This window comes from Aulostomus chinensis, chromosome 24, assembly GCF_037954235.1.
Source record: "Aulostomus chinensis isolate RoL2024-O1b breed Wild chromosome 24, RoL_Achi_v1.0, whole genome shotgun sequence".
NCBI classification, from domain to species: Eukaryota; Metazoa; Chordata; class Actinopteri; order Syngnathiformes; family Aulostomidae; genus Aulostomus; species Aulostomus chinensis.
Window position 1 is genome coordinate 16,195,001 of NC_141343.1, and position 17,500 is coordinate 16,212,500.

The window sequence follows — 17,500 nt, forward strand, 5'->3', positions numbered from 1 at the left end:
CAGATGGAGCAGATAGTCTCAGAGCCCATCTGGGGGGAGGACGGTTTCATCATTTATTAGTTTGACTGGCTGCCAAACACTCCGACGCCATCTTGGACTGGATGTGAATGCTTCTATATTAGGAGCTAAAGAGACTCATCAGTCTGGGATGCTGAACGTTCTCTCGCCAGCCAGGAACAACCACATGTCTAAGTTCTGTGTTCCACCAGCTCCGTTTACTTCAATGGTGTTACGGATGTGAATGTCAGGGAAAATTAAGCGAGCAGACGCCGACACACAAGGCCTGAAACCCAACCAGCTATTTTCTCTTTATTAAAAATGAGTCGTCGCCTCACACTCCAGTCCTCTGGGAGAGAATGTTGATGAACGCACACACAGTTGACGGAGCCGCAGCACTTTAGCAGCAGTGCTAGTTTTGATACTTCAGAACATGAACACGGTGATAAATCAGAAGCACTCCTACACAGACGGAGCAACACAGAGAAATGAAACAAAGCAAATATAAAAGTTATTTACGTGTATTCTCAGCAATAAGAAGGTGAATCATCATCTTCACTAACGAGCCACTATGATGACACTTGCACAATGCAAAGTTAGCAGTACAAAGCTAATGCAATGCTAACGAACTACACCGTGACTTAAACCTCTCCACAACGAGGCTTCAGGCTTCTTCTGGGTTCCTGAGCATTCTCCTTCAGATGCTAGTTAGCAAGCCGCGTTTTCACCAGTGTGGTATTTACTGCTGTTGAACAAAACCTGCAAGATCGTTAGCTGGAGTAGCAACACTGACCTGATTACAGGTCAGTGTTGCTACTCCAGCTGATTCATGCCTCACATACACATGCACTCCATATATGTGGACTACAGTTACACTCGCCTGCTGATCAGCGAGCTGAGAGGCTAAGGTAGTCTGTTATTTGATATATGGAATATCCACCTGGAACCATACAACAGTAGTAGTAGCCTGTTAGCTCACTTGTAGCCTGTTAGCTTGTTTTTACTAAGACACTGTTCACGGTAGACCTGAATTCTGTGCCAAAGCACATGGGGTTTCCATAATGGACTGGTGGGTTATTATATGGTTACCGACTCCAAGTTTATTGGTGGAGTGGTGAGAGGGATGCAGACAGAGGGAGCATCCGTCTCTCTGTTAGATGCAATGAAGATCTAAGAGAGAGTGTGTTTGGACGTGACGCCAAATCAATTCCTGTTAGAGAGAACGATCACACATGCCAGGTCTGCTGAGGACACTTTTTCTGGGACTGTTGCACCGCGGAGGACTGGATCAGAGAGATCCAGACGGGTGTTTTCCCGGCTCAGATCAGGTGGTTGATGGTGAGGAGGACGAAAGGACGAGCGGAGACAGTAGACGATGAGGCATCACCAGAGAGCCAGGAAGTAAACAAGGCCATGTGCTGCATTATAATTGTGTTCTGCATCGTAGCACTCTGGGGGCCGGTGCGTCTGACCAGCTGCAATGCAGCAGCTAACGCAAGCGCTTATGTTTTATTGAAGTCCGGCCGACGTCCCATTCATACGTGCCACCAGCATCCACCTCCCTGTCGCTGTTTATGGATTTTTAAAATGTATTTAATGAACAGCGAAGTCCCTTTCTAAGGGATGAGCTTTGTCTGCACTTGATTTCTGTTTCTGCTACAGAGGCGCAAACCTGAAGGCTTCAGCGGTCGATTCACTCGTCGTTCAGAGAGTGTCCACATCAACGCCAGTGTTTTAACCCCGAGCTACGGAGGCCTAGAGAGGCCATAACAGCATGCATTTTTAACCCAGTTATCTCCAGGGCTCATACACACTTACACCAAGACTCTTCCACACCCCTTTTACTACTACTACTGCTACTGCTGCTACTCCTATTATTACTACTACTACTACTACTACTACTACTACTACTACTTTACCTCAGTTTCACAATGCACCCTCTACTTTCAAAATAGAACCTGGTTATTGGAGTCATTCGGGTCCGCAAAGCTGAACTCCAATTCCACACCAGAGTTGGTTCAACTCTTATCAGGAATCTCAAAATGAGGAAAGTCTTCAGTCGGACTGAACTGGAAGGTCTAACCTGATCTAAACAACTCAATTACTCAACTACAAATGAGACTGAAGCAGCTAGCAAGAATTTAGAGAAGAGCTTTTCATTTGTTTTCAGCCCTTGAGATGTTCCCCTTGGAGACGCGCTAATGCACAATCAATACTGGACTGATAGCTGATCCATAAGCAATGAGTCAGATGGGCCTCAGGTCCATGAGGAGTCTAGTTTGTGTCCTCGCAGAGCAAACACTCAGGATTGACATGCAGCTGAGATGGGGGGACATTTAGTTAGCTTAGCACAATGGCTGGTAGTGGGTGGGAAGTGTTAGCATCAGCTAGCTCAGGTCCAGGTTAGTTAGCTTAGCACAATGGCTGGTAGTGGGTGGGAAGTGTTAGCATCAGCTAGCTCAGGTCCAGGCTAGTTAGCTTAGCACAATGGCTGGTAGTGGGTGGAAGTGTTAGCATCAGCTAGCTCCAGTCCAGGATGCTGGTGTGTCCAGCAGGAATCCTCCTCCTCATGATCAGTAGCAGCAGTCGCTCTTCTAGTCCTCAACAAACCCTCCTTATACAATGCAGACAGAGACAGAGCTATGCTAACACTTCCATCCACTACCACTCATTGTCCTAAGCTAAAAAGCAAAGACGCTTTCCCTTAAAGTTGGAATGTTCCTTTAAACCAAGAAAAGTTACTGAGAAAATGAATGAAAAGATCCAGAGTTTAATGGGTTCCTCTCGGCCTCTGCTCCTCCCTCTTCAAAGTTCCATGAAACCTGTCAGACCAAAGCAGTGACCACATCCCCCCCTGTAATTAACCCTGGTCCAATGGAAGGAAACCAGGGAAATGTGGGCTTGAATTTTGAATCGTCCAGGGTTGTGGTTCACGTAAACTCTGGTTCTAGGGAGGACGGAGGACCTGCAGCGCTGCAGTCGTCCTGAAGATTGATGAGGTAATAAAAGCAGCCAGCAAAGAGACACATGGATACAGAAGGAAGCTGTAATATAGACAATGACCCTGGCTCGGGGGGGGGGGGGGGGCTGCGGCGCGCGATTGATGGTTGCTCGTTAGTATGCAGGGATATGTTGACCACATCTCGATGATGCAACTGAGAACCAATCACAGTGAGCAAGTGGAGGCACGGACGATCAGAGGTGCCTTCAAGGCAGTGCAGGAGTCAAGAGAAAACCAGCTGCAGGCTGAGGATTAACTGAGGGGTTTTAGAACGACTGGCCTCCATTAGAAAGTGCCGCAGGGACAAGTGCTAATTGTTAGCATCGTTGAACATCCCGCTCCTTCGTCTCAAAGTCAAAGGATTTGAGGTTAAATGGAAAAAGTAACATCTGTTGTTTACTGAATAGGTTTCCATGTTCCACAACATAAAAGAGGTCAGTGAACATCACGCTGGTGTCTCAACAATGGCGGTTGCTAACCAAGACAAGCTAGTTGTGCTGACGTTGAAGTTCATGCCTGCGTGGTGTAGTTCCTTCATAGGCCAACATTAGCTTAGGCAAAGACCTCATACCTGCCCATGCTAACTTCCTGTTAGACTACAAAGCTGTTGTTGTCAGCGGACGCTGGTTAACTTCTCTCATTTGATCAATAGGTGGAGTGTTAGCTTGTTTTCAGCAGGCTGGTGTATTTCTGAATGGAGGTTGGACTGTGATAGAGACACTGACTGACAATCCCATGTTCTCTATCTCGCTGTGCTTGTTAGAACCCTGACAGACAGAACTGAAGAGAATTCCCTCAAACGGCCCTTTGGAGCCACGACGCTGAAATTTACCATGCAGTGTCTGGTCTTAAATGCCACACAGGGGCCCAGAAACCAGAACAAGGGAGAGACACACAAATTGATCAATTATTGAGTGAGCCAACAGGAGCAAGCCTGTGTGTGTGTGTGTGTGTGTGTGTGTGTGTGTGTGTGTGTGTGTGTGTGTGTGTGTGTGTGTGCCTGTGCGCATCACGCCTGATCTCTCCTTACGCGTGTGTGGTTGCCATGACAACATCATCCTCCTAGGCCTGGTTGGTCAGGATGTGATGGGCCTCAGATGCTTTGCCCAAACATGTATCTTTTCAAAATAAAAGCACCCAGAACTGTAGATTCTGATGTGCCGATGACTCATTCATAATTTGTGACGTCACCACCTTCCTTCCGTCTTCTCTGCAGATGTCCAGCGTCAGCTGACATTGAGACATCAAAAATATCTCCATCCTCTTCCCTTCTTCCCTCTTTAGTGTCTCTTTTCTGTTTGTCTCTCTCCATTTCACTCTCTCGCTCATGTTTTATTCAGCCAGGACAATTCAGGTGTCCCATTTCCTGCTCCTGCTGGCAGCGGCAGCCATCTTGGTTGAGGGCACTGCGACTTGGCATCCGGCCTCAGGCAGAACAGTAGCTTTTTTTTTTTAAATGATCCATCTGTTAAAACATGGCTGAGTGTATGACGACACGCATGCCGAGATGTGTCCCAGATTCACGTCTCCGCAGGCATCGAGTTTTCATGTCCTGATATTTTATGTTCATAATAAAATGCAGCTTCCAGCTTCAGGCACCCAAACAAGCTAGCACCACGTCAAACAGATTTGCTGTGAACCCGCCTGCTGAGGAGGCCTGTTGGCGTGTTGACCAGGGATGCTAACATTGATAGCTAACATTGTAGATATTAATGTCCATATATGGTCTTTGCCACAAATCAATAATGTGTGAGCTCATCAATCTGGCTGACAGATTCTATCAAGCAAGTATGTTCAAAACGAGCGGGTGAGACACTGTCAGTAAAAAGAGTGGGCAATGTTAGCTTGGCTGCTAATGACAAGCTAGCAACAGAGGTACTTAGACATCTGTACCATGGTCAGATATCCAACATGGCCATCTCCTCGCCATGGTAACCTCTCGGCCCTCACAGTAACGTCAGCGTGTAAAACAAACATGCCACTTCTTGTCTCCACCAGGTGGTGCTTTGACTCATCTGACCCTAAATTGAACTGGTTCCTCCTCGACTCAGGCTCCGCCCCCACCACCCCGGTGAGTGAAAATCAGCCTGCTAGTTTTTGTGTCAACCTGCTGTCAATTTTCATTTGATAGGTTAGTTTTGGAATGAGTGAGACTAGAATCATCTGTAATCAAGTCCAGGTCCAGGTCTTAGTCTGGGTCCAGGTCTGGGTCTGGGTCCAGGTTCACGTACAGGTGCATTCGAGCTGTGTGTCTTTACGTGTCATGAATTAACCATGTTGGTGAAGCAGATCTCGGCGTGCTGCGTCTCCGTGGAGGATCAACGACGCAGGTTCACCTTTCACTCCTCAGACAGATTCTCTCTCGGCTGCTCGCCACAGTGACACGTCTGTGACGTCACACCCTCTTCTCTTTCCATCAGCTGTTGATCTATCTCAGGCCACGCCCCCGCCAACTCAGAGACACACCACCGCCTCAAACCACACACGTGTTCGATTCTTCCTCATCAGATGAGACTGTGTGAACACACGCATTATCTTTACTGCCATATGTCACAGTATCAGTACACTGATACCAAGCATCAATACTGCAATATACCACATTATTGGTATACTGATGCCAAGTATCAGTACTGCTATATATCACAATATCAGTATGGGTATTTTGATCAGAACCCATGGCGTTCTTAGTGGATTCCCTCGTTGTCATGGTAACAGGGTCTATGCTGGAAACAAGCGTCTTTTTGCCTTTTTTATGGGAGTCTGTTCTCGTTCTTGGGTCAAAGGTCATGGACCAGGAGTCTGATTGTCATGAGACTTGGTGGAGGGGCGGAGCCTGAAGACACGTACACCTGATTTAAAGCCGTAGCACCACCCAGGAAGTGATATTCCCCTGATACATCCAATAATAACTGTTGCTCCAGTGGTCATGTGATCGCCTGCTGCTCTCTGGGTTTAGTTGCCACTGTGTTCTGCTGCAATGACCCAGTTTGGCCCTTCGTCATCTTCGTCATCAGTTCAACTCTCTTCATGTTCTCAGTCCCACCGTTACTGCTGCCGGCGATGCGTTCAGGCTCACGTCAGTGTTGTAAACATCAACACTTAATTGATGAGACTTTACTGATGCAGCTGACTTGATCACCTCTTCTTTACTATTTTATTGTCCTCTGACTGCAACACGGACGTTGACTCTGAGGGACGGACATGCTGCTCCCCAGTCTTTGTCACACACTGTATGAGGTCAAAAGGTCAACAAATCTCTTTTTGCTCCTGCTCTACATTCTGGACTTAAACTGTACAAGCAGAGGGAAAGTTGAACGAGGTTTTCCATCTCACCTGATAAACGTGTGGAGTTTAGACCTGTTTAAACCAGATTTTAGCAGGTGTTAGAAGATGTCAGGAGATGTTAGCAGTTGCTAGGAGGTGTTAGCAAATGTAAGCAGGTGTTAGTAGATGTTGAAAGGTGTTCGCAGGTGTTAGCAGATGTTAGCAGGTGATAGCAGATGTCAGCAGGTGATAGCAGATGTTAGCAGGTGTTGAGAGGTGTTAGATGTTAGCAGATTTTAGCAGGTGCTAGTAGGTGTTAGTCCATGTTAGCAGGTGATGGCAGGTGTTGGTAGATGTTGAAAGGTGTTCGCAGATGTTAGCAGGTGTTAGCTGATGTTAGCAGGTGTTGAGAGGTGTTAGCAGGTGTTAGCAGATTTTAGCAGGTGCTAGTAGGTGTTAGTTCATGTTAGCAGGTGATGGCAGGTGTTAGTAGATGTTGAAAGGTGTTCGCAGATGTTAGCAGGTGTTGAGAGGTGTTAGCAGGTGTTAGCAGATTTTGCCAGGTGCTAGTAGGTGTTAGTCCATGTTAGCAGGTGATGGCAGGTGTTAGTAGATGTTGAAAGGTGTTAGCAGATTTTAGCAGGTGTTGAGAGGTGTTAGCAGATGTTAGCAGGTGCGAGTAGGTGTTAGACCATGTTAGCAGGTGATGCAGGTGTTAGTCGATGTTGGCAGGAGTTAGTAGATGTTAGCAGGTGCTAGTAGGTGTTAGTTGATGTCAGCAGGTGCTGGCAGATGTTAGCAGGTGCTAGTAGGTGTTAGACGATGTTGAGAGGTGGTAACGGATGGTAGCAGGTGGTAGCAGTTGTTAGTAGATGTTGAGAGGTGTTAGTAGATGTTAGGTGTTAGCAGCTGGTAGTAGGTTTTAGAAGATGTTGAGACGTGTTAGCAGATGTTAGCAGGTGGTAGTAGGTGTTAGAAGATGTTGAGAGGTGTTAGCGGATGTTAGCAGGTGCTGGTAGGTGTTAGTTGATGTTAGCAGGTGTTAGCGGATGTTAGCAGGTGCTGGTAGGTTTTAGAAGATGTTAAGAGGTGTTAGCGGATGTTGAGAGGTGCTGGTAGGTGTTAGTTGATTTTAGCAGGTGTTAGCGAATGTTAGCAGGTGCTGGTAGGTGTTAGTTGATGGTAGCAGGTGTTAGTAGATGTTGAGAGGTGTTAGCAGATGGTAGCAGGTGTTAGTAGATGTTGAGAGGTGTTAGCGGATGGTAGCAGGTGTTAGTAGATGTTGAGAGGTGTTAGCAGATGGTAGCAGGTGTTAGTAGATGTTGAGCGGTGTTAGCGGATGGTAGCAGGTGTTAGTAGATGTTGAGCGGTGTTAGCGGATGGTAGCAGGTGTTAGTAGATGTTGAGAGGTGTTAGCAGATGGTAGCAGGTGTTAGTAGATGTTGAGAGGTGTTAGCGGATGGTAGCAGGTGTTAGTAGATGTTGAGCGGTGTTAGCGGATGGTAGCAGGTGTTAGTAGATGTTGAGAGGTGTTAGCAGATGGTAGCATGTGTTAGTAGATGTTGAGAGGTGTTAGCAGATGGTAGCATGTGTTAGTAGATGTTGAGCGGTGTTAGCAGATGGTAGCAGGTGTTAGTAGATGTTGAGAGGTGTTAGCGGATGTTAGCAGGTGTTAGTAGATGTTGAGAGGTGTTAGCGGATGTTAGCAGGTGTCAGCAGTTTTTTCTGCGATATTAAGGATCATATTTGAGTGTCCACACTGGGGCACATTTGTAGAAATTTGAGTGGAATCAGGTTTCAAAGTGGTTTGTTCACACTGTCTAGTTCAATGTGGATCAACCAAACATCAGATTTGTGCCTCGACTGAACACAAATGTAGAAATATGGCATGTCTGCGCTCAGATTCGCGATGTCACGAATCCAGCAGCAGGTTATCAGTCACTGCTCTGAGCCTCATGATATCAGGACGGATATAAAACCGCTAATCATGAGAAAAGAACCGCTCTGTGCTCGCGTTGCCGAGGTCCTCTCAGCCAGGCGGGATCTCCGTGTTCGGGGGATGAAATCCTCACATAGGGGGATGTGAGGAGGCCGAGATGGATGGAGGGATGACGGGAGGATGGGAGACGTGGAGAAGGATGGAGGGAATTCCCTGTTGCGTGTCTGGACGTCCAATCACATCCGCGCGCGCGCGCGCGCACACACACACACACACACACACACACACACACCTTTGACTCCCACTCTGTTACGTAATATTTCATTTCTGCGTGCTGGTGCGCCAGAAAAATTGGCACATTTGTTACATTGCTACAATAAAACGAGCCCTGGAAGCCGTTTGGGGTTGAGAAACACGGCTTTTTAACCGGTAAAAACCCGCAACAAGCAGATTGAAGTCAAATATTCTCAATAAAGAGCGTGAAAGGTGGAAAAGGCGGCATTGTCCCGATATTTCTGGCTCCTTGCTTCATGTCTGCGTGGGGCTCAGACCAGCAGCCGCTTACCTGGGTTGCTTTGTGGAACTGCTTCTTCAAGCCCGCGACGGACATCGCTCCCAGTCGAGGAAAACCGGATCTGGAAAAAACGGATCTGGGACGTCGGGTGTGAACGCCCCCCTCCCCGGAATAACGGCAAACCTCCCGGTTAACGGTACGGGACGGAGATGCTGTCCGTTTACGAGCAGCGGAGGCGAAGCAAACCCAGCTGGATCTGATACAGCCGGGGGGGCGGGGTGGGGGGGGGGGGGCAGCAGAGATCGTCTGGGGTGGGAGGGACCACCTCGAACTGACCATGATGTAATATAATATAATATCATATAATGTAATGTGTTGTAATATGATAGATATCATGCATGATATTCAGTCTGAGGTCAGTGAGCCTGCCAGCACCCTTCAGGAGAACAAAGTACTACAGCAGTACTAGGAGGAGGATTTGCAGTAGAAGTACATCAAACTTGAATTCTGAATATGGAAGCTGGAGGTACTACACGACGGTCGGTGCTGTCGTTCGTGCGTGGAGGTTTGCTGACTTTAGTCCGACAAACTCGAATCAATCTGCTGAACATTGTTTCCTTCTTCCTGTCCGCGCGAGGCCTCCATCCTCCCTCCATACACGATCTTCGCGCACGCACGTTTCTGCGTGACGCCGCGAGCCTTCCCGCGTCGCCGTGGTGATCTTCATTAATAGTTTTAATGAGAGTGACTTTCTTTTTTCTTTAATTTTTGTCTTTTTTGTAAAGCGTCATGTGAGCGCGAGAGGGGCGACCTCGGAACCGGGAGGCGAGCGCGTGAGGAGAGGAGCGCGTTGTTCAGGACCGGGGACAGCTCCGCGGCGGGACGTTCAGGACGCCACGGAAATCTGAGGCTTCACCTGAGCAGGGAAAAAAAATCACACTTACAGTAATGTACCAAATACAGGCGCAGGCGAGTTTCCCGCCTACAAAGTTGTTTATTACCGTAATTGACTGAGTATGTGTGGCACTCAGGTTCTGCTTCGGTTCAGTTTATGACCACGAATACTGTCAGTCACTGAGTTAAATGGCGTGAGTGACAGTAGAGAGAAAGAAGGTTCCAGAGGGACTCGGCAGAACCGGGGACAGTCTGAAGTGGGCTTCAGGACAGCTTGGAAATCCCAGCTCCTTCTGTTTCTTTGGCCTCGGGCAGACACTCCAGGTGTCTGTTTCGATCATGTTTGTGTGATTGTCTCAGACTCACAGCAGTCGTTTCTGCGAAGCCATAAGAAACTGATCTTTATGTTTGTTTCTTAACACACAAGCAACTTGAAAACACATTTGATACGTTTTTAAGAAATTGAATGAAATTCCTCAAAGTCAAACATTGTTTTGTTTTCATGATTTTTTTTGTGTATTTTTCTAACCATGCAAACCAGCTGAATGGCAGTTTAGCATCTCTGCTGCCCCCCGGTGGCTGACAGCAGAATAACTACAAGCTCATTACTGTTTAAAATGATCTTGGGAGACATTCAATGATTTGACACAAAATAAGACACAGAAATTTTTATATTAGACAGAGAAAAACACTTAAATATGATTTATGTATCTGAAGAAAACAGGGGGAAGTAAATAAATCAACTTTTGGACCCAGAAGAATGAGTTTGATTGACGTGACCTTTATTCATTTGACTGATCAAAGTTCTTCAGGACGACTCAAACACAAACGTCCCGCAAACGATTCACTACCGCTCGACTGCTGCTGCTCCAGTTCCTCCGTCCTGAGAGAGAAATTCACATTTGACCTCTGAGGTCTCATGACTACAACTTCCTGCAGGAGTATCAGCACTAATGAAGTATTAACTAAACCTTAATTGAACACTGAGTCATTCATGTCACCAGCAGGAGAAACCAGATGAAGTGGTTTGATTAGCTCATCTTTGTTAGCCGTTAGCTTTTCTCCTTCTCCGTGGACATCCTCCCATCATGCCATGCCTCTCTGGTGTTCCTCAGGGCCTTGGTTCTTTTAGGGTCCACCACCACGTAGTCCACACGTGTACGCTCGCCACGCGCTCGCTCCTCACCAGCACAGGCAGGCTTGTTTTCGCAGGCTCCGCCCTCCTCCGTGCAGCGTTTCTGAGCAGATTGGTGTAACAAGTCATCAGAATAATACAAATTAAATCCAATCGGAGTTCTCGTGGACACCAGTGTGATGATAGTTTTAATAGGCATCAGAACAACACGCGTGGTCACGTGGCGCCCTCTTGTGGCCCGTCTACTCCTGCACATCCTTTGAAGTAATATTTTGCCTCTGTAAGGTTAGTCATGAAACACAACCACACAACAACCGCTGGCGTATTCTTCACTGCAAACTGAGAGTAAAGAAAGTAATCTCTCACGAAGTAAGATGGAAATGCATTAGTACATTAGTGGTACTTTGTAATATTGTGTTGGGTATTTGTTGAGTCAAAGTGGTATTATTTAGTGGACAGGAAGATAGAGCTCCTGTCCAGGGAGCTTAGACCCAGGCTAGTTAGCTTAGCACAATGACTGGTAGTGAGTGGGAAGTGTTAGCATAGCTGCATCTCTGCCTGCATTAATACAGAAGTGGATTAAAACACCATGCCAACTAACACAAGACCACATCTGTGTATGTGTGTTCAGGATCCAGAGATTTGGCGGATTCGTGACATGGAACAGTGTGGGTGTGGCCAATGTTAACCAGCAGATCACCATGACACGCAGCATCGGAGACTTCCACCTTAAAAGAAGCGGTGTCATCGTGGAGCCGGAGACGCAGCGGCTCACCGTGAGTCCCAGTGGAGGTTGATGAGACTGACGATTGTTGTGTTCATCATCCCCAGAGACACACGAGAGGATAGAAACCCTTCATTCCTCTGGGCAGCATCAGGGAGTTGGGCTAGTTAGCTTAGCACAATGACTGGAAGTGGGTGGGAAGTGTTAGCGTAGCTCCGTCTCTGCCTGCATTAATATCAGGAGGGTTGTGTGTAACCTTGGTGATGAATACCAGTTTAACATGAGGAGACGTTGTAGTGGTAGAATCAGACACGTAGCCGGAACTACTTTCCTGACTGGGCGCAGTGATTTGACGCAGCACCTCCAAAGCTCCACTGGAACTTGGGTCAACAGAACCAAAGGTTTGTTGAGGACTAGAAGAGCGACTGCTGCTACTGATCATGATGAGGAGGGGGAGGGTTCCTGCTGGACACACCAGCATCCTGGACCTGAGCTAGCTGATGCTAACACTTCCCACCCACTACCAGCCATTGGGCTAAGCTAACTAACCTGGACCTGAGCTAGCTGATGCTAACACTTCCACCCACCACCAGCCATTGGGCTAAGCTAACTAGCATGGACCTGAGCTGATGCTAACACTTCCCACCCACTTCCAGCTATTGTGCTAAGCTAACCAGCATCCTGGACCTGAGCTAGTTGATGCTAACACTTCCCACCCACTACCAGAAATTGCGCTAAGCTAACTAGCCTAATAGTGCTGACGGCTCTAACTCACCTGTCTAGTTGTTGTTGATCGTCCAGTGTGGAGGTCCAGGTCCAGGTACTCCACCTGTTTGTCGCCTCTTGCTCGCCGTAATAACGGACTGCTGACTCCGCCCTCTGAGGCGCGATGCAGCATAAGCCTCAGGGACTAAACACACACACACACACAGACTGAAGTTAGTATAGGAAATAACGAGAGACACAGGAACAATGAAGGAGGATCATCACCGGCTCTCCCGCGCTAAAGCTGAGACTGGAGGTTGTCATGGCGACGTAGCTGTCATCAGGATCGTCAGAATCAGAGGAAGGGGATGAGCTGTGGGCGGAGCTTGGCCTCGCTGATCGAGGACAGGAGTGACTAACACACACACACACACACACACACACACACACACACACACAATTATTAGATTAATAAAATCTCAATCTGGAAAAGTAGCCATTGTGTTTTTAAATACCTCTTAATCTTGTTTCTTTTTTATGTTTTTATGTTTTTTTCCATTTCAACGTATCTATTTTAGTCCGGGGTTCTCGCCTGCACTAACAACTTGCAGTACTCCCCAGCACCACAGGGGGGCGACACAGCTGAACGTGGCTGCTGACAATAACTGATGTTACAAATGAATGCAAACTCACTCTCGTGTGAAGGTTCGAGTGACTGGCGAGCGGACAGGGGGCGGGACTTCCTGCCACTCCTGTTGTACTGGAGTGATGTCCAGAGGAGCTGGTTTCACTGGGAGAGAGAGAGACAGAGAGACAACGTCAGCCTGACAGCAACAACAAAGGCAACAAAATGACTGACTTAGTCATAAATCACCTGAGCAGCAAATACAGTCGTAACAGCTGTTTGCAGTCTTGCATTTTGCACCGTGAAGCTTCATTAATATTTACTGGAGAGTTTCTATAAGTGTGTGTGTGTGTGTGTGTGTGTGTGTGTGTGTGTGTGTGTGTGTTCTTGTTCTGATGCCATGTTGTGCAAAGTGAAAGCAGGTAAATAATTAAAACTAAGAGACGCTGGAAGGGATTGAGAGAGAGAACAGAGGGGGGCCATGATGGGGGGGGGGGTGCAGCATTGATTCGTTCAGACTGTAAAACTAATTTACCCCTCAAACTCAAAGGTGTTGAGTTGTACCTCTGGTTTTATGCTGCAGGGGCTCTACGGGGGTCTGTCCGTCGCTCCTCTCCACAGACGGTGTTACGCTAAGTCCTGCACCAGTGACACATGAGACAGACACATATCAACGGTTCAGTTCCTGAGGATCAGGAACCATCTTAGGGCTTGTTGACAGAGGAGAAGTGGCCTCCTCAATTTCTCCTCTAAGAGTGTTCAAAAGCATTTTAGCCCAAAGCAGCTTTTTCCTAAATCACCAATGAACCCAACATGGCTGCTGCTGGCAATCTGCCCCATCATGGCTTCTAAGTTTTGGTCCAAGGAACCATGGAGATGAAAAACACCCTGGTGCGGAAATGCTAACTTCCTATAGGACTACAAAAGTTGCTCTCAGAAGCCTCGTGAAGTTGAAGCAGAAACTCTGAGGAAACTGTTCACATGGACCGTAACCACCCACCTCTGCGTCGTGGTTTCAGGTTGCGGTTGATCGGAGGAGGCGTGGATTCAGTATCTGCGCCCCCGGTGTTCATGGTATTCCTTCGGATCGGAGGGGTCAGGGGCGAGATGGGGGTCAGGTTGGAGCTACGGAAGCCCATGTGGGACGGTGGGGGAACTTGCTTCCCCAGTGATGCCAGGTCACCAACGGTGGGCGTAGGAAGGCAAGGGCTGAGGGGGGTCATGGCGACGTAGTTGGTGTCCTGGATTTGGAGTGAGGGGTCAGAGGGGGGTGCCGGGGGAGCCCTGGAACAAGAGAAAGGTTTACACTGTTACTGGCTGCCTTCAAGTCCAGTCAAGGCCAATACAGCGTTGGGACAAAGACCAAAGACTGACCGCGCTGTCCCAGGAGGCTCCGTGGTGGCGGCACTCATGGGAACGTAGTTTTCATCCACGTCATCATCTTCAGAGCAAACGCTCCCCAGAGGAACCATGCCTTTGTTAAACTGAGAGAGGAGGACGACTCAGACTTTGAAGCATGAAAGAACTCAACACAGTTCGTCAATAAATGACAGAATGTTTCCATCAAAATGGCAGAAAACACGTTGGAACTTACGAAGTAGCTGTTGAAGCTCTCGCTGAACTCGAACATGCTGGCTCTGTCGGACAGAGAGCGAGGGACGAGGACCGGATCACAGGCTGTAAAACAGAACACCGGATGCGGATTCACCTGTAGAATGTCTGTGGCCCCAGGGTTATTTACAGCCAACTTTAGCAAGTCGCTTTTGCTAATGTGACAAAATTCAGTGAGGACATTTGCAAAAGAAAGGAAAGTCCCACCTAGGACCTATGCTGAACCTTTTCTATGGACCACATCAGAACTGCACACAACCTGGGCCAAAACCTCTTTAGTTCTGGGACAAAGAGCCGCACGCGCACAGTTTAGCGCTGTGTCGACACCCTGATGAAAAGCCAGCATCAGATCAGCTATCAGAGCTGGGATCAACTCCACCGGCGCTCTCAACATCCTGCAGAGGTTTCGTCATCGTGTTCTCCAGCAGCTGCACCTCCGTCACGCTGGAACTTGTGTGTCATTGAATAACAAGCAAACAGCCAAGAAACTGAGCTCTCGAGGATTAAAGTTCTTGTTCTATTAATGGAACGAATCAAATTATGGCGCAAACAGGCACAGAGTTTCAGCTTTGACCATTTAATCCATCAGCGCTGCCAGTTTGTACCCCAAAGCCTCTTTGTAGCAACAACAACGGGGGCGAGGGAACATCCTGCCGAGATTTAACCACAACAACCGGAACAATATTTGGACAGACTTTTCCAGATGCTTTACGTAATCTAGAGAACCCAAACTCCCTTTGTGTGCCTCTCTGATGTGGACTTGCAACTTTGGTCTTTGACGGCATCCATTTTTTCCTCCGTCATCCTGTGGACCAGTGGACCTTTGTGCCAAATCTGAAGGTGTTTCTGAGACATCCCAGTCACGAGAGAGGAACGCATGTAGGGAGGTACAACGACCCTGGACCAAGGCACACTTATAACAAAGTCAAGTGACCGCTTCTCACCTGTTGGCGTGCGTGCAGGTGCAGCGACCGAGTTGCTTCGGGGTAGGTAGACTCCTCCCTCCATACCTCCATCCCTCCGATCAGACTCGGAGCTGGATCGGGGGAGCGTGGCCGGCCCCGCTGTCGGGCCCTCTCCTTGGGCTGCGATAGCCAGAGGCTTCGGCGGGCGTGGTGGAGGAGTCGGAGTGGAGACAAGGACCTCCACCTGGGTTAGAGAGTCCACGCTGGGGGTGGAGGATGGGCGGCGGGGCGGAGGTGGCTGAGGGGCTGATGCTGGGCGGGGGATCTGGTAGCCACTTGTGACATCACATAGAGGAATCACCACAGGACGGAGGTGGAAGTCTAACGAGTGCTTCCTGGGATGGGGGGAGGGGTGGCAACGGGGTCTACCGGCTCGTCTGTGGAGGTCAGAGGACATGCTGGCATCCAGAGACTGGCTTAGGGGGCCTGTCGCTGTGGCGATTGTCCAAGGGGCTGTCTTAAACCCAGAGGAAGAGGAGGAGGGAGGGGGTAGGCCGCTAGGATGGAGGGATGGTGAGGATGAGGATGATGATGAGGAGGAGGTGGCAGAGGGAGGAGGGTAGAGGTTATCGCTGTACTCGGTCTCCAGGGAGGTGGAGGACCCCGCAGGAGGACTGGGGGCAGAGAAATTTCACGAAACAAATTGGCTTAGCACAATGAATGGTAATGGATGGGAAGTGTTAGCATTGCTCCTCTGCTAGTTTTATGCTAAGTTATGTTTGACTGCTTCATGTTTACCTGCAGTGGCTCTGGCAGTGGGACAGCCACAGGTAGTCCTCACCGATGCTGCCATCGGGCTCCAGGGGTCCCACTCTCACAGGGTTGTAGGGGGGTGGGATTGACCCTGTTACCGTGGTGATGGCGGTGGTGCCACTGGTTGAGGTCGTGGAGGCAATGGGAGGAGGTCTGTCAGGGACTGAGGAAGAGGAGCGTTCAGAAAATGAGAGACTGAATGGCAACAATATTAATGATACTGTCCAAGTGCTCTGCAGGGCATTGTGGGTAACTGAGTATTTGTTAGGATTGCAGTTAAAGCGAAATTTCAAAGGCAAAATTATCTTACAAGCTTTGTTTATCAACATGTTGCAAAGCTACATTAGCCGCTACGAGCCTAACAGAGTCCAACCTCCAGCTGAGCTGACGCGGTTGTTGGAGTCTTAGACTTGAGGGTTTAACAAGAAGAATAAGTGGAATTAACATAAACATGAACATGAAGTCCACAGTTTTTGAAGTAAATAATTCAAATGATGAAGCTGAAAACAAGGAAGTGATGCTTGGCGCTAACGGCCAGGAGCTGAACGACTGCTGCCTCCATCTTTGATTCTACTGGGCATGAATCGCAATCATCAGATCAAAATGATGCTGAATTAATGACATCATGATTGTGATTCACATCCAACATGAATCGATGCTTTCTCACATTTTTCAATGAGACACAAAGTAAACAAATTTCAAATGTTGGTTTTCCAGGTGGAGTTTGGAGTGGATCAGGTGAAACTCTGAGGGTTCATCAGAAAATGTTCCCGCCTCAATTCAAATGTAAATATTTAAAGATTTGATTTCACAATGAGACATTTTTGTCATTTTCTCTCCCAGTGTGTTCTCTCTCCCTCTCTCTCTCTCTCTCTCTCCCCCTCTCTCTCTCTCCCTCTCTCTCTCTCTCTCTCCCCTCCTACTTGTTTCACACTGACTCGGCCACAACCCACACACACTAAAAAACACAACAGATCTATCTATCTATCATCTATCCATCTATCTATCTATCATCTATCCATCTATCATCTATCTATCTATCTATCTATCTATCTATCCATCTATCATCTATCTATCTATCTATCTATCTATCTATCTATCCATCTATCTGTCTATCTACCTATCTATCTATATCTATCTATCTATCTATCTATCATCTATCCATCTATCATCTATCTATCTATCTATCTATCTATCTATCTATCTATCTATCTATCCATCTATCTCTCTATCTATCTATCTATCTATCTATCATCTATCTATCTATCTATCTATCTATCTATCATCTATCTATCATCTATCTATCTGTCTATCTCTCTATCTATCTATCTATCTATCATCTATCTATCTATCTATCTATCATCTATCTATCT

General features: G+C 47.7%; 2 protein-coding genes and 1 long non-coding RNA gene across 4 annotated transcripts in view; 1 reads left to right on the forward strand and 2 right to left on the reverse strand.

The window, feature by feature from the left end:
* LOC147238938 (uncharacterized) overlaps positions 1-5,030 on the forward strand; it is a 21,349-nt gene extending 16,319 nt beyond the window's left edge. The window contains exon 4 of the long non-coding RNA XR_015111768.1: positions 4,997-5,030. This is a non-coding gene — a long non-coding RNA (uncharacterized LOC147238938). The remainder of the gene's footprint in view (positions 1-4,996) is intronic.
* The window catches only part of LOC147238939 (endophilin-A1-like), a 17,074-nt gene extending 8,098 nt beyond the window's left edge, over positions 1-8,976 (reverse strand). The window contains exon 1 of the mRNA XM_086197179.1: positions 8,767-8,976. Coding sequence (XP_086053305.1) covers positions 8,767-8,811 — 45 coding nt within the window. The 5' untranslated portion in view covers positions 8,812-8,976. The remainder of the gene's footprint in view (positions 1-8,766) is intronic.
* Positions 8,977-10,262: 1,286 nt separating this feature from the next.
* LOC147238940 (GRB2-associated-binding protein 1-like) overlaps positions 10,263-17,500 on the reverse strand; it is a 13,084-nt gene continuing 5,846 nt past the window's right edge. The window contains exons 4-13 of one of the 2 annotated variants that reach the window (XM_086197177.1): positions 16,113-16,290; positions 15,354-15,988; positions 14,393-14,475; positions 14,173-14,282; positions 13,799-14,082; positions 13,363-13,437; positions 12,867-12,963; positions 12,459-12,588; positions 12,244-12,378; positions 10,265-10,847 (exon numbers count right to left, since the gene is read on the reverse strand). In XM_086197177.1, coding sequence (XP_086053303.1) covers positions 10,662-10,847; positions 12,244-12,378; positions 12,459-12,588; positions 12,867-12,963; positions 13,363-13,437; positions 13,799-14,082; positions 14,173-14,282; positions 14,393-14,475; positions 15,354-15,988; positions 16,113-16,290 — 1,913 coding nt within the window. In that variant the 3' untranslated portion in view covers positions 10,265-10,661. Of the gene's footprint in view, positions 10,848-12,243; positions 12,379-12,458; positions 12,589-12,866; positions 12,964-13,362; positions 13,438-13,798; positions 14,083-14,172; positions 14,283-14,392; positions 14,476-15,353; positions 15,989-16,112; positions 16,291-17,500 lie in introns of both variants that reach the window. The other variant, XM_086197178.1, reaches the window with a different exon arrangement.